We start from the raw sequence: 17,283 nt of genomic DNA, 5'->3' as shown, positions 1-17,283 counted from the left end.
ATATTTATGATAAAAACGAATATAATACATTAAAAAACTAACACAATTTGAGACACAAAATAAAAATAAGACAAATTATGAATTAAAGATGTTAAGGCATGATTAAGGAGCGATAAATAATTTTTTACATCACTAGTAAAAAAAGCAGCAAAGTTTAATTTCTTACTTTATTTAGAGATCAGATAGCACTGTATGTGTATATATTTTCCTAGCTGAATCATCACTTCAAAACAAAGATAATATATCTCAAAACATGTATAAAAAAAATAAGAGAATCACAAACATAATTTCAACCAATGCGCAATTTTACGTGAAAATGTTAAAGTGAACATGAAAAAAAAAAGATCTTTAGAATTCATCAACTTTTCATCTGAACTGTTTACTGGAATTGAAGTGAAAACTACAAAGAATTAAAAAACTGCATGCAGGAGAAATACCGGAGGACAATCCATGCATTAATACTAATTTAACACTTATGAAAAGGCTTTCCCAAACCACATCGAAATCAGGTGAGTTTAGGTGATAACTAGATACTAGGGATTTATATAAGCTACATAGTTGTACATTGCTTGCTATATAAACATGCCTTTAACAGATAAAACCTAGTTTGAAGATTGCAAATAAAACTTAAAGCTAAATACTTCTAATATTATAACAAACTTGATGTGTAATTTGATCATTTTTGTCATACCATGGCCATTTTCTACATACAAGAGATAATTAGACTGGGACCTATAATTTTTTAGCAGATTCCAATAGTTCAATGTTTTTTTTTTCATCTCATTAAAAGCTTGGTGCATGTATAATTTGAATTGGTTGAAATTAAATATAAAGCACTGACTATATAGAACCTGAATTTAAGTCAATAATAACTACTGGAATTTCATAGAAATGAGATGACATTGTAGATCTTTTTTTGAAGGCAAACAAAAAAAAAATATGCATCAGTGGTTCCCAATCTTTAGAAGATTGCAGCCCAGTCATTTTTTTTATAAGCCTTATCTTAAGAAATGCACAGCTTTGTATAAGAGATTCAAAACCATGTGAATAGCTAATAACAGATCCCGCTGAAAGATTTAACATTCAGCTCTACTTAACATTTGATTAATAAGGCCGAAAGAATGGGCATTTGATCTCCCCAGTCAAAATGGGGTCGCAAAATCATTATAGATTTTTCATTAATTTTAATTTTTTTATCAATGCTTCTATTTATCAGATAAATTCTTTCTTCTTCCTTACTATTGGCAATTCATTCAGTGTTACACTGCCAAAAAGGACTTTTTACAGAAGCTTAAAAGGGGGGCCCCCCAGGCATTTAAACTCAAGATGACAGCCCTAATTTTGATGCATATATCAGTAAATAGTGGCAGCAAATCACACACATCTATACTTACTATACAATGTATTCAAGGGGTTTAAAAGAAAAATGAAATGGCAAGTTATAAGAGAATCAATGTCTTGTGACCACAGCATGACTATATGTCAGGACCCGGCAGTTAAGAAACACTGGTATAAGGCAAATTCTGATAAAAAGCTAATGACCGTAATTTACTACTTAAATGTTCATTACATCTAACTTCAAGTTACACAATCTAAAAATTTCCAAACTAGATTTCTTTTATGGTATTTTCATTTAACAAAAGTTAAGTATCGATTAGACTAGAGCTAATAAAAGAAAGGCGAGCAACTTGACAACTGAAATCAACTAAAAATATAAAGGTATTAGACTGATTACAAAAACACGAGTTTCAGAAAAATGATTAATGGGTGATACCCATAACTGCAATTGGGAAAATCAAAAGCTTATAATACTAACAGAAAGGTTCAGAAATCTCTAAGGGTCTGTAAAATTCTAGACGGTAAAAATTTTCTTTTCTGTATTTCAATCACAATATTAAAATGGAAGTTTATTATTTGGCATTGAAGATAAGCATGTGTGTCAAGTATGAAACATTAAAATTTGACTGCACATGAACATTTAAACAGAACATATATATATATAATGAAATTAACTAGAAACAGTTCATTTCAAATAATCTCCAAAAGTACAGAATATTTTCAATTTTCTTTTTTCAAATTGAAATGATTCTTTGAATCTTGTGCAATATTTGCAATAGCTTCAAAGAATAAAAATAAATATTTTTAACAGTAGGCAGGTATATATCACATATGATGGAGCTTGAGAAACAACAGAGTATAAAAAGTGTTCAAAAATCAATCAAGCTTCTGAGTTCATCAGTAAATAGTGATGGGTATATATGTATAATGCAGGCAAGGCATATCAAAACTGTGCCTATCAGAATGAGAAATACGAAACATTTTAAAATTTGGAAGTTTTGGATGGGGGAAGAGAAAAAAAACCTACTATTGAAATTTACATACACAAGAGGTTGGGTTTTAAACTATGAAATTTCTAGATGAACTTGGAAAAGTTATCACTTTTTTTTTTAAATATGCAAGTCCTGATAAGAATAAAACCCCTAATTGATGATAGATCATTAAGAAGCAGTGATATCAAAATTAAACATTGCACATGAGTGTCAAATTGTCTAAAAGTGTTATAATAGATAAAAATCTAGAGTTTCCCAGAAACCGAACATTAAATAGGCTTTTATTGAATTGCAAGAAATCTTTATAAATTGATAAAAATAAAATTGCATTTAAATGAGTTGCTCACAAAAACTAGATTGATAGAACAAAGTATTAGGAAAATATTTTTAGTTGTACACAAGTTATTTGAAGCATTACTCTAATATGCAAGAAACACAGTTACAAATGAGTGAAATGGAACCAAGTTAAAAGTTGGGCAATTAACAAAAATTCAAAAGATTTGAGTAAGAAATAAAGAATGTACTTAACTCACTGCTGAGTTATACATAGTGTTTTTCGCCTGGATGGTCCAAATCATTTTTGAGCAAATTTAGTGTTTGGAAACCTTTTAACATATGAAACAAATGACTTCACAAGCAGTGGTGTGATTCAACCAATTTGACAACTGATTCATGGTAAATTGGTTGTACCAGCAAACACATTGGGTGGCTGCCCAGGCATTTGCTTTACAGAGAACTCTGATTACATGTGTTATTTTACCAAACTCAACAAAACACATTAGGTATTGTTCTACTAAACTGTTACAAACTAGATGAATTCCACCATTGCTCAAGCACATTTGATAGCAAATACTTCTCAACCCCATTTTTTATATATATACACAAATTTTGACAATATGAAAAATTAAACAAAGGAAATAGAAACATTGGTAAATAATATAACTTCAACAAATGAAATAAATATCAAAAACATTGTCTTACAGGCTTTCATGACCAATGAAATATATGCAGTTTTTGGGTTTTTAGGCCATGGTCCAAAAAATTTACTTCTTGACGTTTCACCCACATCTGTGGCAGCCATCTTCGGAGGTTCAATAATGCACAGGTTTCTGCAACAATCAAAAAAGCTGTCTTGCATCTAATCCCATCGAGTTATTACTTGTATAGAAAGTGATCAAACCTCAGACATTGAAAAAGAATCAACGTCAAGAAGTAAATTTTTTTGGACCAAAATGGCCTAAAATAAAAACCTTTAAACTGCATGTATTTATTTCATCAAAAAATATTGTTTTGCTTCAACAACTTTTTATCAGACCACTGATATCAGGGGTGGCTCAAGATAAAATTCTCAGCAGTGCAAAAAAGACATTTTTTGATGCCCTCTGGCATTCAAAGCCGCACCAGTAAAACGACCTAGAAAAGTTGCAGATTTGTATGAGCCATACATTAATATCTTAAAAGATGACACAGGCAAGTTAATCGTTAAGGCTCTTACCCTTGGACTGTAATGTATGAAATGCAATGCATCAAAAATTACAGGATTCTCTACAAATTATTAAATTAACAATAAAACTCAAAACAATAATATATTTTATATAGTTGTATATATAATTTTTTAGATGTTAATTTAATTTTAAGAATATAAATTAAAAAAATTCATCAATTCATTCTCAAAAATGTGGAAATATATGTATAAAAAAACACTTGACAATGTGTGTAGAAAAAAAATGTAAACATAATTCATATATCCATAGCAAAGTGAAAAAGAATTCATCTTGTACCAGGGCTGAATAGAGAAATTCCTTTCGGAGGAAGATAACTGGCATTTAGGTCCACACCCCAAGCTCCTCTCCTCGCATTACAGCTTTGTCTCATACGGACAGATGTTATTTCAACACAATACAAAGTATTATTTTTCTGATGTAAATAACATATCTTTTCTCCATATTTTCTTGCACAGCAGAAAGTAATTATCAGAAAATGTTTATATATATATGGAGATGTATGCAAATTTTTAAATTGTATGTTGCTAGTACATGTTGAGCTCATTTTATGTCAAGTTAGCTTAAATGGTACATCACTATTGACAGTAAATTGGAATAAATTACAAAAACCATATTCAAAAATCATTTGGGAAACAAAAAAAAACTGAGTTCCAAGATACGAAAACCGTTACATTTTCAGCATCAAAACAAGTGCCTCTACTAGATCATGAACCTACTTCTGCATATGTCAACAAAGGCAGATCAGGAACAATTCATTGCTTTGGGGGTGTTTGGCGAATGTGTGGAGAGTTTTTGCTCAATGTTTCCTTCCTGGGAGTGACAAGAATCTTAACGGGTAGTAGGATATCTCCACAGGGCCATCTTAATAGCATCATGGATCCTGGGCAAAATTATTTTCTGGAGCTCCCCTACCTGGCTGGAAGTCAATTAATACTTACTTTCAAAAATTATAGTATCAGATTTTTCATTATCATAAGGCCTCCAAGCACTCATTAAGATGGTCCTGTACCTCTTGCCAGACATCACAATATTCCTGAAGATATTCACCATTTCATACAAACAAAATGACAAGAAAAGTCACAATGGCCAAATACCTTTTAAACAATGCATTGTTTGATAAATTGATGGTCACGAAAGCCTTACATATGTCAAAGGCAGACAAGTTTGATAATGTAAAAAAAATAATAGAGAGTGCCATAATGTTACGTGTGTAACTTAATATTTTAAGGCTCATACAATCAGTGACCAATTTATAATGACCCCCAGACAGTTTTAAGCAAATTAACTGGGATGTTATGCTGCTGCAACTAAAGGGCAAGGCTAGTACGAGGAAGGAAAACTTACTGCTTGCAGCAGTAGAAGTAGTTTGTTTGGGAAGGTATGATAAACAATGTGATTTGCCATACTTTCAAATTGGGATGACTGAAGTTCAGAGCCATGGAATGAATATCACCAAAACCACTGCATTCGTGAATTGCTCAAAGGTTGCTGAAGTGTTCAAAAACTGAACTGTCTGCCAAAAACTGAGCCTTAGCATACTGTGTGGTCGTCATTGACTAGTGAATAGTTAAGTGTAACGGAGAGTGGACAGACTCGTAAAAAACAGAAGGGCAACAATACAGCACATCATAAAGATACTCTCAAATGATCACTGAATGTACAGTTAACCAAGCACTGCATCAATTAGGATATGGAAGCTTAAGACCTGTTCTGTGGTCATAATAGATTGGCCACTCAGTGTATATTGAAAATTTGTACATTAACCCTCCATCGGGTACAATATGAATTATGTTTATCACACAAAACTAATCCCTTAAGTGAACACACAAAAATCTGCTTCGTGGGGTTAAAAATTAACTAAAACATTCAAACTTGTTTCAATTTTATATTAGATGCTATACTGTAATAATTGAAACCATGAAAAATGGAATAAGCTACTGTGGGTCACATGGGAGGGGAATGCAAAAAACCTCTAAGAAAATAATACAAAAACAGTTCATCTAATGGATTAATGTGACTGATGGAGGGCTAATAATGACGAAGCTCTCTTTCAACATTCAGAGAAGTACTACTATTTGTTTTAGTTTAGTATTACACTTCTAAAGTTGTTATAAAATTACAACTTTATAACAATGAGCGAAAGTTCGAAAATTTCACTCTGATTTCTACTGAGCATCACATTAATCACTGAGTTCGCTGTTGTCAGACTGATCTGCTGCCATAGTTGGCTCAACAGATATTGCACCTGGAGGTGCCTCTGCATCTGGATCACTGAAAATAAAAATATTTTATATAAAATATTTACAATCAGCATAATTTGTAGCTACACATTTCATAACCACTGCTATTGAAGAAATGATTTAAAGCTCAAATATATATTATTTATGATGAAAACAATGTTATATACCAAGCATTGATTTTAAAAAAATATATATTTTTATTTAACCCTTTCAGCAGCAATCCTGAGATATCTCATCTAACTTGATCTGCTTTATTTCAGCCACCGCAAAATATCTTGGCTTCTAAAAATGTGTTAAATTTATTTTTACACACAGTAAAACGTTTTCCATCCCCCTAATATCAAACAACTAACAGTGGGTGGAGTCAGCTCTTGTTCAAGGTTAGATAAGAGACTTAGCAAGAAAAAGCAAAAAAATATATGCTCACACAGTTATAAATACAAAAAGTTTTTTCCAAAAAAAGTATTTCTCGTCCTATAAAGCCACAAACGTCATGGCAAGTGTTTTCATAGTGCAGTTCAAAATTGAAGGTAGAACTGTTATGTATCCTATTTAAAATATATGCAGTACTTATAAATTTATTTTTTTCCTTTATTTTGGATGCCTAATTTAATAAGGCAACAAAGTGCAAAACATACAAAAAGATATGATGCTGGCGAAAATATGTGTTGTATTATTTCAGAAAGAACTATGTACAATGATGCTGTGTTACATTTTCTCATGTTGGTCAAATTATAAAAAGGGGGTCTTCAGGTCGATTTTAAAACTTTGAAAGAGAAAAAAACTGCTAGAAAGTAGATTTCTCAGTGAAAAGCTTCAATCTGACAACAGTCAAGCCAAGCAGATTTTTTTTTCTTTTTAAATTTATATATTATATTTTGGCATGAACAAACTTCAAATTTTTTACTACAGGTAAAGCAGCTGTGGTTCTATGTTATTGTATAGGTTTTGTCTATTATGCAAAAAGCAAGCATTTTGAAGCGATGAAATGAATATTAAAGTGTATCAAACCTTTTGGAAAAGAATTTTTTTTTTGGAAGATATTAGATATTTCATCTTTAGATATTTATCGCTTAGTTGATTTCAAATCAGATATAAAATAAGAAAAGTAGAGAAAATAAGAACAGAACATAATTCGATATTTCTTGCAAGTACCTATTATACAAAAGAAATAAAATTGAAAATATATAATCCTCTATCTTGCTATGCAAAACAATTTAAAAAAAAAAAAGTCATTTATGTGTTGTCAACAATTTAAAAAAATACTCACTCTAATAAATCTGGATTAACACCTTCAGTACTCATTTTTAGCTTGACAGCAACAATTGGTACACCCTAAAAATATTAAATCAACATATAGGCCTAATGTGAATATTTATCACTTTATTAACTCCAAGTTTCAGAAAAGCTGAAAAAGCAAATAATCCATAACCACGGAAAAACCGAATGAACAGAGCTGAATAAATGTAAGTAACGAGGAACTTAACATGCACAATTCAAAATCGTTTCATATAAAGCATTCCTAAAAATTCAATTAAATCTGGTTTTAATCTTTACTAAGCAAGATTAATAGCTTATTTTAAATTGTGACTATATACACACACACACAACCTAGTTACACTAGTTCTTAAAGTTTTTAAAAATATCACAAAAGTATGAACACGTCTTATGAACTTTTGGCTGAAGACAGGAACGTGGGAAATGAATTTTTACATTAAAATTTATGCATTGACACACATACAAATTGAACTCACCATGATAAAAATTGTTTTTTCGGGTTCGAAGACCGTCGTCCGTTTGAGTTTGTTCTCAACGTTTCCCCAACACTAGTGGTTGGCATCTTCAGGAGAATTGATAAACTGGATCAAAGTCAAGTTTTCCGGAGTCTCAGGTTGTATTTATGGACATAAGTGGCTTGAACTACACTATTGTTTTGCGATTGGTCAATTGATTCTATGGCTGGCAGCGTATTGTAAACAGTTGTTATGCTGGTAGAACCTGATTGGTCGAGAGATGTGGAGTTATCTGATTGGCTGTTCAGATAAAGCCAATCAGATAACTCCACATCTCTCGACCAATCAGGTTCTACCAGCATAACAACTGTTTACAATACGCTGCCAGCCATAGAATCAATTGACCAATCGCAAAACAATAGTGTAGTTCAAGCCACTTATGTCCATAAATACAACCTGAGACTCCGGAAAACTTGACTTTGATCCAGTTTATCAATTCTCCTGATGATGCCAACCACTAGTGTTGGGGAAACGTTGAGAACAAACTCAAACGGACGACGGTCTTCGAACCCGAAAAAACAATTTTTATCAAATGATGGCCGCGAAAACCTTATAGACTATGAACTCACCATGTTCACCATTTTGAAATACTTAGCATATAATGGAACTTGAGATATTTTGAGCACTGGTTTATCCTTTTCAGATTCTTTTGGACCTGAAGGCAAAGAAGCTTGACTGTTTTCTTGAGTTGAAACAGACGATTCCTGAACATTGGATGGTGCCTGAATACTATTATTTGTGTGATTAGGAGATGACTGATTATTCAAAGTGACATCATCCAATCCAGGTATAGATGCTAACTGTAGAAGAGAAAAATAATTATAACACACTAGTCCTCGCAATTACTCAAGAAAATTCCAAATGTAAAACTTACATCTTATTATAGGAAAAATGGAAAAATCTCAAAACTGGAAATGAATACAGTCAAACTAAGAAATCAAAAAATTACCATATATATTCTCCTACAATATGATGTTCTATAAAAATTTATTTCTATATTGAGAGGGAGTTATTTATGGGTCAATTTTTTTAGAAGAAAAATAAAACCAGTTTTACCAATAACCCTATAGCAAAGTGCACAACCTCCAGCTGGTGGACCAAATCTGGCCTGTGAGGGGTTACCAAAAAATTATCAATCCCCATATCACAAGATTCTTTTCAAGTAAAAGTGGACCGTTCTTGAAGCAAATTTATATTGGTTTTCTTTTATCACTCACTAGTACCACTGTGAATCAAACTGATATTTGATTTCTAAAAACAGATGCAATCCAAAAGTTAATTTAAAAATTTTTATTTTGCTAGTTTAACTGGGTTCAATTACTTTGCTAAATATACTTTCATGGCTACTCTTACTTACACTACGCATTCTAGCTAAAATGCAATAAAATCATTAAAAATTAATGCTTCAACACAATGGTTCTAAAACACATTATCCAACCTAATAAAGAAATCCATTAAAAACAAAGGAATTAACATTTTATAGTTAAAACAATAAAACAAATGGTATTTAACAAAGTTAGGCACAATTTATGTTTACTGATAAACCAATCTATAAATTGTCTCTGGTAGATTTTTCATTTTGAAAAACGTTTTCTTTCTCTCAATCACATCTTCTGATTCATTAAAGCAATTTCTTGCAGAGAGATCATAATAAAAACTATGGAATTTTTTATTTATTGGACCATTTTTTGAGCTGACATTTTAACTCTTATCGTGCAGGGTCATTCATGGATCATTTTACATCACTTTTAAGCATAGTCCCTATGATGCTCAGCACATGTGTTTCAGTGTTATACAGTGTTCACATGGATACCAAACCAGTAGAGGCAAAATCATTTCATTGAGATTGTAGCCTCCTGTTTCAACTATTTATAGGACTTCAAAAACTTACATCCCAATGCCTATTTAACAAGTCCATTGCCTAAATGAGAAGTCTGCACATGAAAATCAGTAGAAGTGATGTCAGGAATATCAAGCACGCAGATGATTCAAATTTCTTAACTTAGGTAATTGCAATAGTTGCACGAGCACTGTGGAGTTGATCTTTGCCTTATTGCATCAAGGCACATGTTTACATGTGATTTTGACCAGATTGTGGGTAGTAGATAGTTTCAAAATAAATTTGAATACACCATTCCAATGAAAAATGAACTCATTTCAATATCAGATAAAAGTAATGAGGGGAAAAAAAAGAAAATTATCTATATTTTGAATATGTGTTGTTACAATAGCTGACAAACATGGCTATAAGAAAAGGATATTGAAAATAATATAAAAAGACCATGGAGTCACTTAAGTCAATAACAATCAGTTGCATATGCATTTTTTAAAAGAAGGGGAGTTTCCACTTTTTTTCCTTCTGGGGGGGGGGAAGGGTTTCTTTACTTCAAAAGTACATCATCTCAGCTCAAGAGGGGTCTTGGCTTTGTATACACCAATGATAACAATAGTGCTAAGATGGATGAAAAAAACACTTTTGCCACTTACTTTTGCTTCCAAAATACACATTGATGCTTCCAATCTCTGGATGCGAATCAATAAATTTTCAAGTTTCTCATCACAAATAGTGGCAAAATGATTGAGAAATGTTGTAGTTTGAATCAGAAAATGGTTGAGAAACGTTAGAGTTCTTTTTTGATGAACTGGGCCAACCTGAAAAGTTTAAACAATTGAAGAATAAAAAACTCAATTTAGGATACCTATAAGTTACAAGAGATAAAAATTACTATGAAAACAAAACTCAATGACAAAAAAAACCTTGGGTTGGCATCAAACTATGACTAAACAAAACACATATTTAACAAAAGAAAAACTTACAATAAGATTACTTGAATTTGGGATTGCTGCATTATTGATATAAATGACCAACATATTTGGTAGACATTTTTTTATCATTCATTTTTCATTCAGCCATTAGGTAACTAACATCTTGTGGAGTTTGTATTTATAAAAATCGTCTCTAGTCTCGTGATTCTCAACTGGGGTCAGTGACGTAGCCAGGTTTTATCACTGGGGGAGCGAAATTGTATAAGGTGCTTTTTTTCTGTTCCTGATGTAGGTGCAAATTTAAAATTATGCATTTGTTGAAAATACTTTAAATTTCAATAAAAAAAATCAATTTAAATTTATTTTCTATTTTCCATTTATGTTTATTTTTCAAATTAAATTAGTCATTTTTGATTGATTTTTATTTTTAAAATCAATTAAAAAATTTTTTGAAATATTTTAGAATGTACCACATGCTTATAAAAAAATACAAACTCTAGGGCCGCAACAGGTAAATTGCCCAACACAGTAACTGGAAGACTAAGGTCAAATATTAAAAAAACCAAATAAAAATATAATCTAAGAACTGAAAGTTTAGAAAATTTCTGATAATTCCACCCAATTGCTTTCATCATGTTGCACTGTTATCGTAAGCAGATATATCACGTACTAGATTACAGACGCTCATGCAAAGGGTGCTGTTTACCAAAAGTTTAAACTTCTTTTACCCAAAAAGTTTTGGAACTACCATTTCTAATTTCTCAAACGAATTGGTGTGTGGTGGATAACGTCATGTGTGCTTAATGTATTTTAGAGTGCTGAAAGCATGTAAAGTGTTTGAAGTGTAATTATCCATCTTTCAAATCAGAAGTGAAAGTGGCAGGTGTACGAGTCTGTTGAAATAATTTTAGTGTTCATCAAATCGACCCGCTTTCTGTGGAGAGACTCTTTGAAGGAAAGGCCTTGCTCAAAGTCGGAAAACCTAAGAAGGCATTATGCAGTGTATATTAAAAGTTTTTAAACTTTTTTACCCAAAAAGTTTTGGATCAAAAAGTTTGATCACAATACATCTGTGGTTTAGCAGTGGTATGTTTATTTTTAATTAAATAAATCCACGGGATCAACGGTGGCTCGAGACCGAATTTTCACCTGCTCGAGGAATTTTTTTAGCACCCCTCTGGTGTATAAATCTATAAATCCCACCAGTAAAACAACAACGAAAACTCGCAGCTGTGTTCCCAGCTAGATGGAATGCATAAAAAGGTTTTCTCTAGGAATCATTCTATCTAACGCAAATTTGCTAGAGTTCGTATAATTTGAATTTTACACACAAAACTTTTTTTTTCAATTTTTTTTTTCTTCAATTATTTTTCCCCTTTACCTCTGATTTGGCGTTCCTCCTGTCGTGGCTCCCTTTGCAGCCATGTGGAGCTGTCCCTGCACAGGGCGTATTTCAGAACATGAGAGAGTTAATAATCCTTTAATTCGAAAAACCATGAAATTCCTAACGCGTTTCAATGCACAATGGGTGCAGTCTTCAGAGGATAAATCACGCTAACCAAGATATCACATTTGGGTTGGCTACCAAATCTTAACTCTCGACTGTTCTGCAGAAAAAATATGTCTGTTGGAGTCAGAAATCCTGACCCCGATGATTGACTCGCACAGATGTATTTTTTTTCGCTGAGCCACCAGGAGTTAAAATTTAGTAACCAACCAAGTGGGATCCCTAGGAAGTGTAATAGTGGTCTGATTTATCCTCTAAAATGGCACTCATTGGGTGTTGAAAACGTGTTAGAAATTTCTTGGTTTTTTCCTTTCATTTGCCTCACACGTTGGTTATTTTAGTGATTCCAGAAAAAATTGGAAAATAATAAAACTATATAGTGAGCGATGAATAACAAGGCTTTTGTTTGATAAAATTCCATGTTTCCTAGAAATATTTTGTTTGAATTCTGTTGGATGAAATATTTCTGGGGGCTTACTTCAGGATGTGGGGTATCATTGTATGGGGTCTTTGCATTTGGCATGACTAACTAAAATAGCAGGAAAATCCTGGGACATCTCACAAAGCATTAGGAACACTATCTACAAGACGGTGGTCGAGAGATTCTTGGCCCATGGCGCCTCAGCTTGGTATAGGCATCCAACCAAAAAAACACAACAGGCTTTAGATAGTGCACAGAGGAAATTTCTTTTAACAATAACCGGAGCCTATGACACAACAGCTATGCTCGGACTCCAAGTGATCACAGGCAACTGCCCACTACACCTAAAGCTCCAAATGGAAGCAGTCTACACAAACGCAGTTAGGTTTAGGAAAAGCATTCAACCAGAACTTCTAGACTTTGACCCCAATAACTTTGAAGCACGGGAGCATGGCTGGCACCACCACCCCTCCTGCTCAACTGTCCCCAATCAAATTTCAATTGACGGCCACGATATAAAACTAGCAAACACCCACATATACACAGATGGCTCCAAAACCGATGAAGGCGTCGGGGCAGCCTATTGTGTATACACAAACAATACAGAAAAGCAAACGTGGCAAGCAGCGCTAGATAAAAACAATAGTAACTTTCAAGTAGAATTGTTAGCGATAGAAGCAGCTGCACAATATGCAACGGGAGCGGAAGAGCGAGTTTTAATAATAACTGATAGCCGCTCCTCCCTTCAAGCACTTCTAGATCCAACAAATAGAAACACAATAGTACGTGTATTAAGGCGGCGTCTATTAAATAACCCAAACATTTTCCTAGGTTGGACCAAGGCTCATGTAGGTAATCTTGGAAACGAGAGAGCAGACTCACTAGCCAAAGCTGCAATCAACTGTGACAATAAACTTGATAACCCTTTCCCACTAATGCTCCTGAAGCGACAACTTAAACAAGCAACCCTCCAGAAATGGCAGCAAATTTGGGACCAAGGAACAACAGCTAGGAAAGTGCACGAAATTGTCCCTCGAGTCACATACAACACACTAAACTGGAATAGGGAGGTGACTATCTTCATAACAGGACACGGCCCATTCCCTATATATCTACACGAACGGAAACGCCGCCAAACAGACAAATGTGCCTGCGGTATGGTGGGTACTCCTGTTCACTATGCAACAGAGTGCAAATTTACAAAACATCTACACATGTACAAATATTCCAAAAACAATAAAAAACAATGGTTCACCCAAATAATCAAAAACAAAAACACAGCAGCAAGGATTACAAGCCTTGTCAGATATATACACGCCAACGAAAAACAAGAAATCTGTCCACCAGATTTATAAAATAATGTTTTAAATATTACAAAAATAAGTGGGAGACAAAACAGAAATGGATAAAAACAACAACAAAAATCATATCCACATGACTGCCACTACTAATACATGATATAGCATGTACTAACGGGACCCGAACAAGAATTTTTATGACATTCCCGTTACAATGATGTAAATGTGATAACCACAAGTGTCCTTCATGCTGCTATTCTAGCTAGGGTGCTAGGCGGGACGACACGAATGGTTTCATAATAACCATTACACATGTAGTTTATATTATATATATTTTTTTTCTTTTTTTTTTTAATATAAATATAAACAGCCAGATCGAGTCAACCAAAACACCAAGACCGAAGCTGATCCTTAGCTAAGGCTCTCTCCAGACAATCCCCCATTTAAATCAAGCCCACATTGCTCACCAAAATAGGTTTAGGACCAGACGACTCGACCTGGCAGTTATATATATGTATATAAATGTGTGTATTTCTCTTTCCTCCATTCAAGTTGTCCATGCATTTCATGTCCACAACACACGTGTGTACTCATATTGTCGGATTCATGTTGCTCACCGAATAAGGTGCTAAGCGAGATGCCACGGGTGCTCCCTAATTGTATATATTCCCCCACACAATACTTCTATTTTGCATATTTTCATTAAATCCACCGGAGCGAGTGAACTCAACCCAATAAAACTGATGCTGGCTTCTAGTCGCAAGTTATCAAACCCATTTGCTCACCAATAAGGTGTTAAGCGAGATGACTCGCTCCGATGGATATATATATATATATATATATATTATTTCACAATAAGATTCTCATTTCTCTTTCTTTTTGTATCCTGTGTATATAATATGGCAAGTGTAAGATAACAGATGAGATGGCTGGGGGGGGGGGGGGCTCAATTGCTTTTAAAACATACCTACATCCTAATATGTGTACATTCATCTTAACTAAACCCCGAAACTTCTCCAACTCCTAATCCCATCTCGTCTGTAATCACCACAAAATTTGTTAATCGCGACAGTACCCAATTGTCCGGGGAAAATATGTTGTAAAAAAGTTTGTATGTTTTTTTTTTACACTAAATAAAGTGTTCCAGACTCTGCCACGAAGCTGGGCTGGAAGAGATCTCGGCAACGGGATAAGTCCAGTGGCAAAGTTCTGGCATTCATTCATTCATGCATTTGGCATGAAACAGCAGAACTTTGGCAGACAGTATGCCATGGCATTTATTTTGGACAGAGTCTGCTTCAAGAAAATGAGTAGTAGTGCATTTATATTATTTTATTTTGAAAATTTCTAACTAATTAATGGGAAAAGCTATGTAGGTGTCACAAGAACAAAAAGACATCTGTTATGACTTATTCCAAGGATGAATTCTCCAACTCACTACTCTACTGTATGAGGCAAACAGTTGATTGAGATGAAACACAACATGCAAAAAAGGCGCTGATTCTGTGTGTCACTCTTTTAAAAACACTAAATATATCAATCTATCCACTAGACTGTTCTAGTTATTACACCATATATATATATATATAGGTTGCTGTCATTTCCTCTCCCACATTCTCTACATCTAAGGACCTATTCAGCTTTTTTCTCTTTCATTTTACTCATCTTCAAGAAGCAACTTGTTCAGATTCTGTAACTCCATTGTGTTCGATCTTGGTTGTTTTAGGACTGAGAATCTCAGAGTTGCTTTTCATCTTTCTTTTTCTAGACATTCACCTAATGCAAGCTAGTAATTCTAGCCGAGGTACCTATAGATAAGTTGATATTTCAGGAGTTCAAAATTTAGCTATTACTTCCTAGACTCCAGGGGCGTAGCCAGAAATTTCATTCGAAGGGGGGGGGGGGGAACCAAAGTGATAGAATAGATTTGGCCATCTTTTTCCCTTTTTTCAGTCATTTTCTCACATTTCAGGGGACCAGACCAAGTCCCAGTCTATTGCCCCCAGTGACATTTAATAAAGATTCTTCATTCCACTAGGAATGTGATCAACCCGGTAGTTACAACTGCAAATGTATAAAAAAATCACTCTTGGGACCCTTCAAAAATGTCTGACTTAACATTATTGTTCTTGAAGTTTTATTCAGTTTGTATAATGCTTTGATTATAACTTTTTTTTATGGTAGGACCTCTAAGGTCATGTTAAACATGTAGCTCATAATGACAGATCAAAGATCTAAAGAAAATTATCAAAATTTTTAACAATTGGACAGATTTTTTTACTCAATTTTAAACATGAATAACAACATACAACACACTCATAACATGAATAACAACATACAACACACTCATAACATGAATGAACAACAAACTACATGAGGGCAACAAAGCCCCCCCCCCCCCCAAAACTCACAGGAAACCACAAGCTGACTTGCTCATATGTAAACATTAAGGATTTTTATTTTGATCTGCCTCAGGGCTACTGAGTCCAGCCCAGCATTAACAAATTATCAGGATACAAAAATGCATGCCACAGAACCAATAGACAAACACATTTAGATGTTCCTTTACAGTACAGTGAAACCACACTACAATACTTGATATATAACAATAGATCTCTTTACAATATTTTTTCAAATCTTGTTTGAAAATGCCCGTCGTTAATGTTAAACAGCTGCCCTCTATATAACAACCCCTCTAGCACGATATTTTCTCATGGTCCGCAGAGTGTCATTATATTGAGATTTCACTGTATATCATTATGTATAAATACACTAAATTTTTCCCCTTGAAATCAAGATATGTATTCAATATGCACATTAAATACCTCATATATTAATAAGTTAATTTCGAATGTTCAATTCATTTATTAATTACCTCACTCGTAGCAGTTCATATGAATAGTTTAAACAATTTGAGCAATTAATTATTAACATCTTTGATCAATTAACTATTTAGTAAAAGTTGCCGGTTAGAAAACGTCCTATTCAGTACACATAAAAAATGAGAATACATGCTTTATCAATGGCTCATGATCAACAAATATGCCTAATGATGAGTTTAAACAATAAAAATTTAATTAAATATAGTGTTCGGCTAACTTTTTCATAATCAACTCCAGCGCCAACTATAGGTAAACCATCTGGATCCATATTTGCACATACAATCTCCAATAAATTTACAAGAAAGTCCAATTAAATTAAAATAAACAGAGCCAACACTAAAGCGTTGTCAATAAATAACTTGTTTTCGAATAAACTGATCTTAACATCATGTGTTAATTTTTCGGAACATTTCAGATCACCATCAACACCTCCCACTATAGGTCCCAACCCCGACTCCCAATCCAAACTCTAATCTATGCCATGATAGACTGCACTGCGGGATGACAAGTTGGTTTTCTTTTTGACGGATTTTCAAGTCGC

General features: G+C 33.5%; 1 protein-coding gene across 1 annotated transcript; it reads right to left on the bottom strand.

Annotated features, from left to right (window-relative positions):
* Positions 1–2,603: 2,603 nt before the first annotated feature.
* CCDC53 (Coiled-coil domain containing 53) lies at positions 2,604–17,223 on the bottom strand. Its single transcript, XM_089247433.1, has 5 exons — positions 16,960–17,223; positions 10,356–10,520; positions 8,438–8,668; positions 7,346–7,410; positions 2,604–6,106 (listed from the first exon to the last, which is right to left on the bottom strand). The coding sequence occupies exons 1-5, from the start codon at positions 17,008–17,010 to the stop codon at positions 6,016–6,018; spliced, it is 603 nt and encodes a 200-aa protein (XP_089103559.1). The 5' UTR covers positions 17,011–17,223; the 3' UTR covers positions 2,604–6,015.
* Positions 17,224–17,283: the final 60 nt, after the last annotated feature.

This window comes from Pholcus phalangioides, unplaced genomic scaffold, assembly GCF_987345545.1.
Source record: "Pholcus phalangioides strain wild (caught in Gottingen) unplaced genomic scaffold, Ppha-v1.0 ptg000017l_1, whole genome shotgun sequence".
NCBI lineage: Eukaryota > Metazoa > Arthropoda > Arachnida > Araneae > Pholcidae > Pholcus > Pholcus phalangioides.
Note: the sequence above shows the minus strand (reverse complement) of the source record. Positions and strands in the feature narration are given on the sequence as shown.

Bases quoted from the DNA above. Each gene is read 5' to 3' on its own strand.
- CCDC53 (XM_089247433.1), bottom strand. From the start codon at position 17,010: ATGGATCCAGATGGTTTACCTATAGTTGGCGCTGGAGTTGATTATGAA. The intron at 7,411-8,437 runs GTGAGTTCATAG...TAATATTTTTAG, and splicing joins ATTTCAAAATGGTGAACATG to GGTGTACCAATTGTTGCTGT. The intron at 6,107-7,345 runs GTGAGTATTTTT...TTTTATTTTCAG, and splicing joins GTTAATCCAGATTTATTAGA to TGATCCAGATGCAGAGGCAC.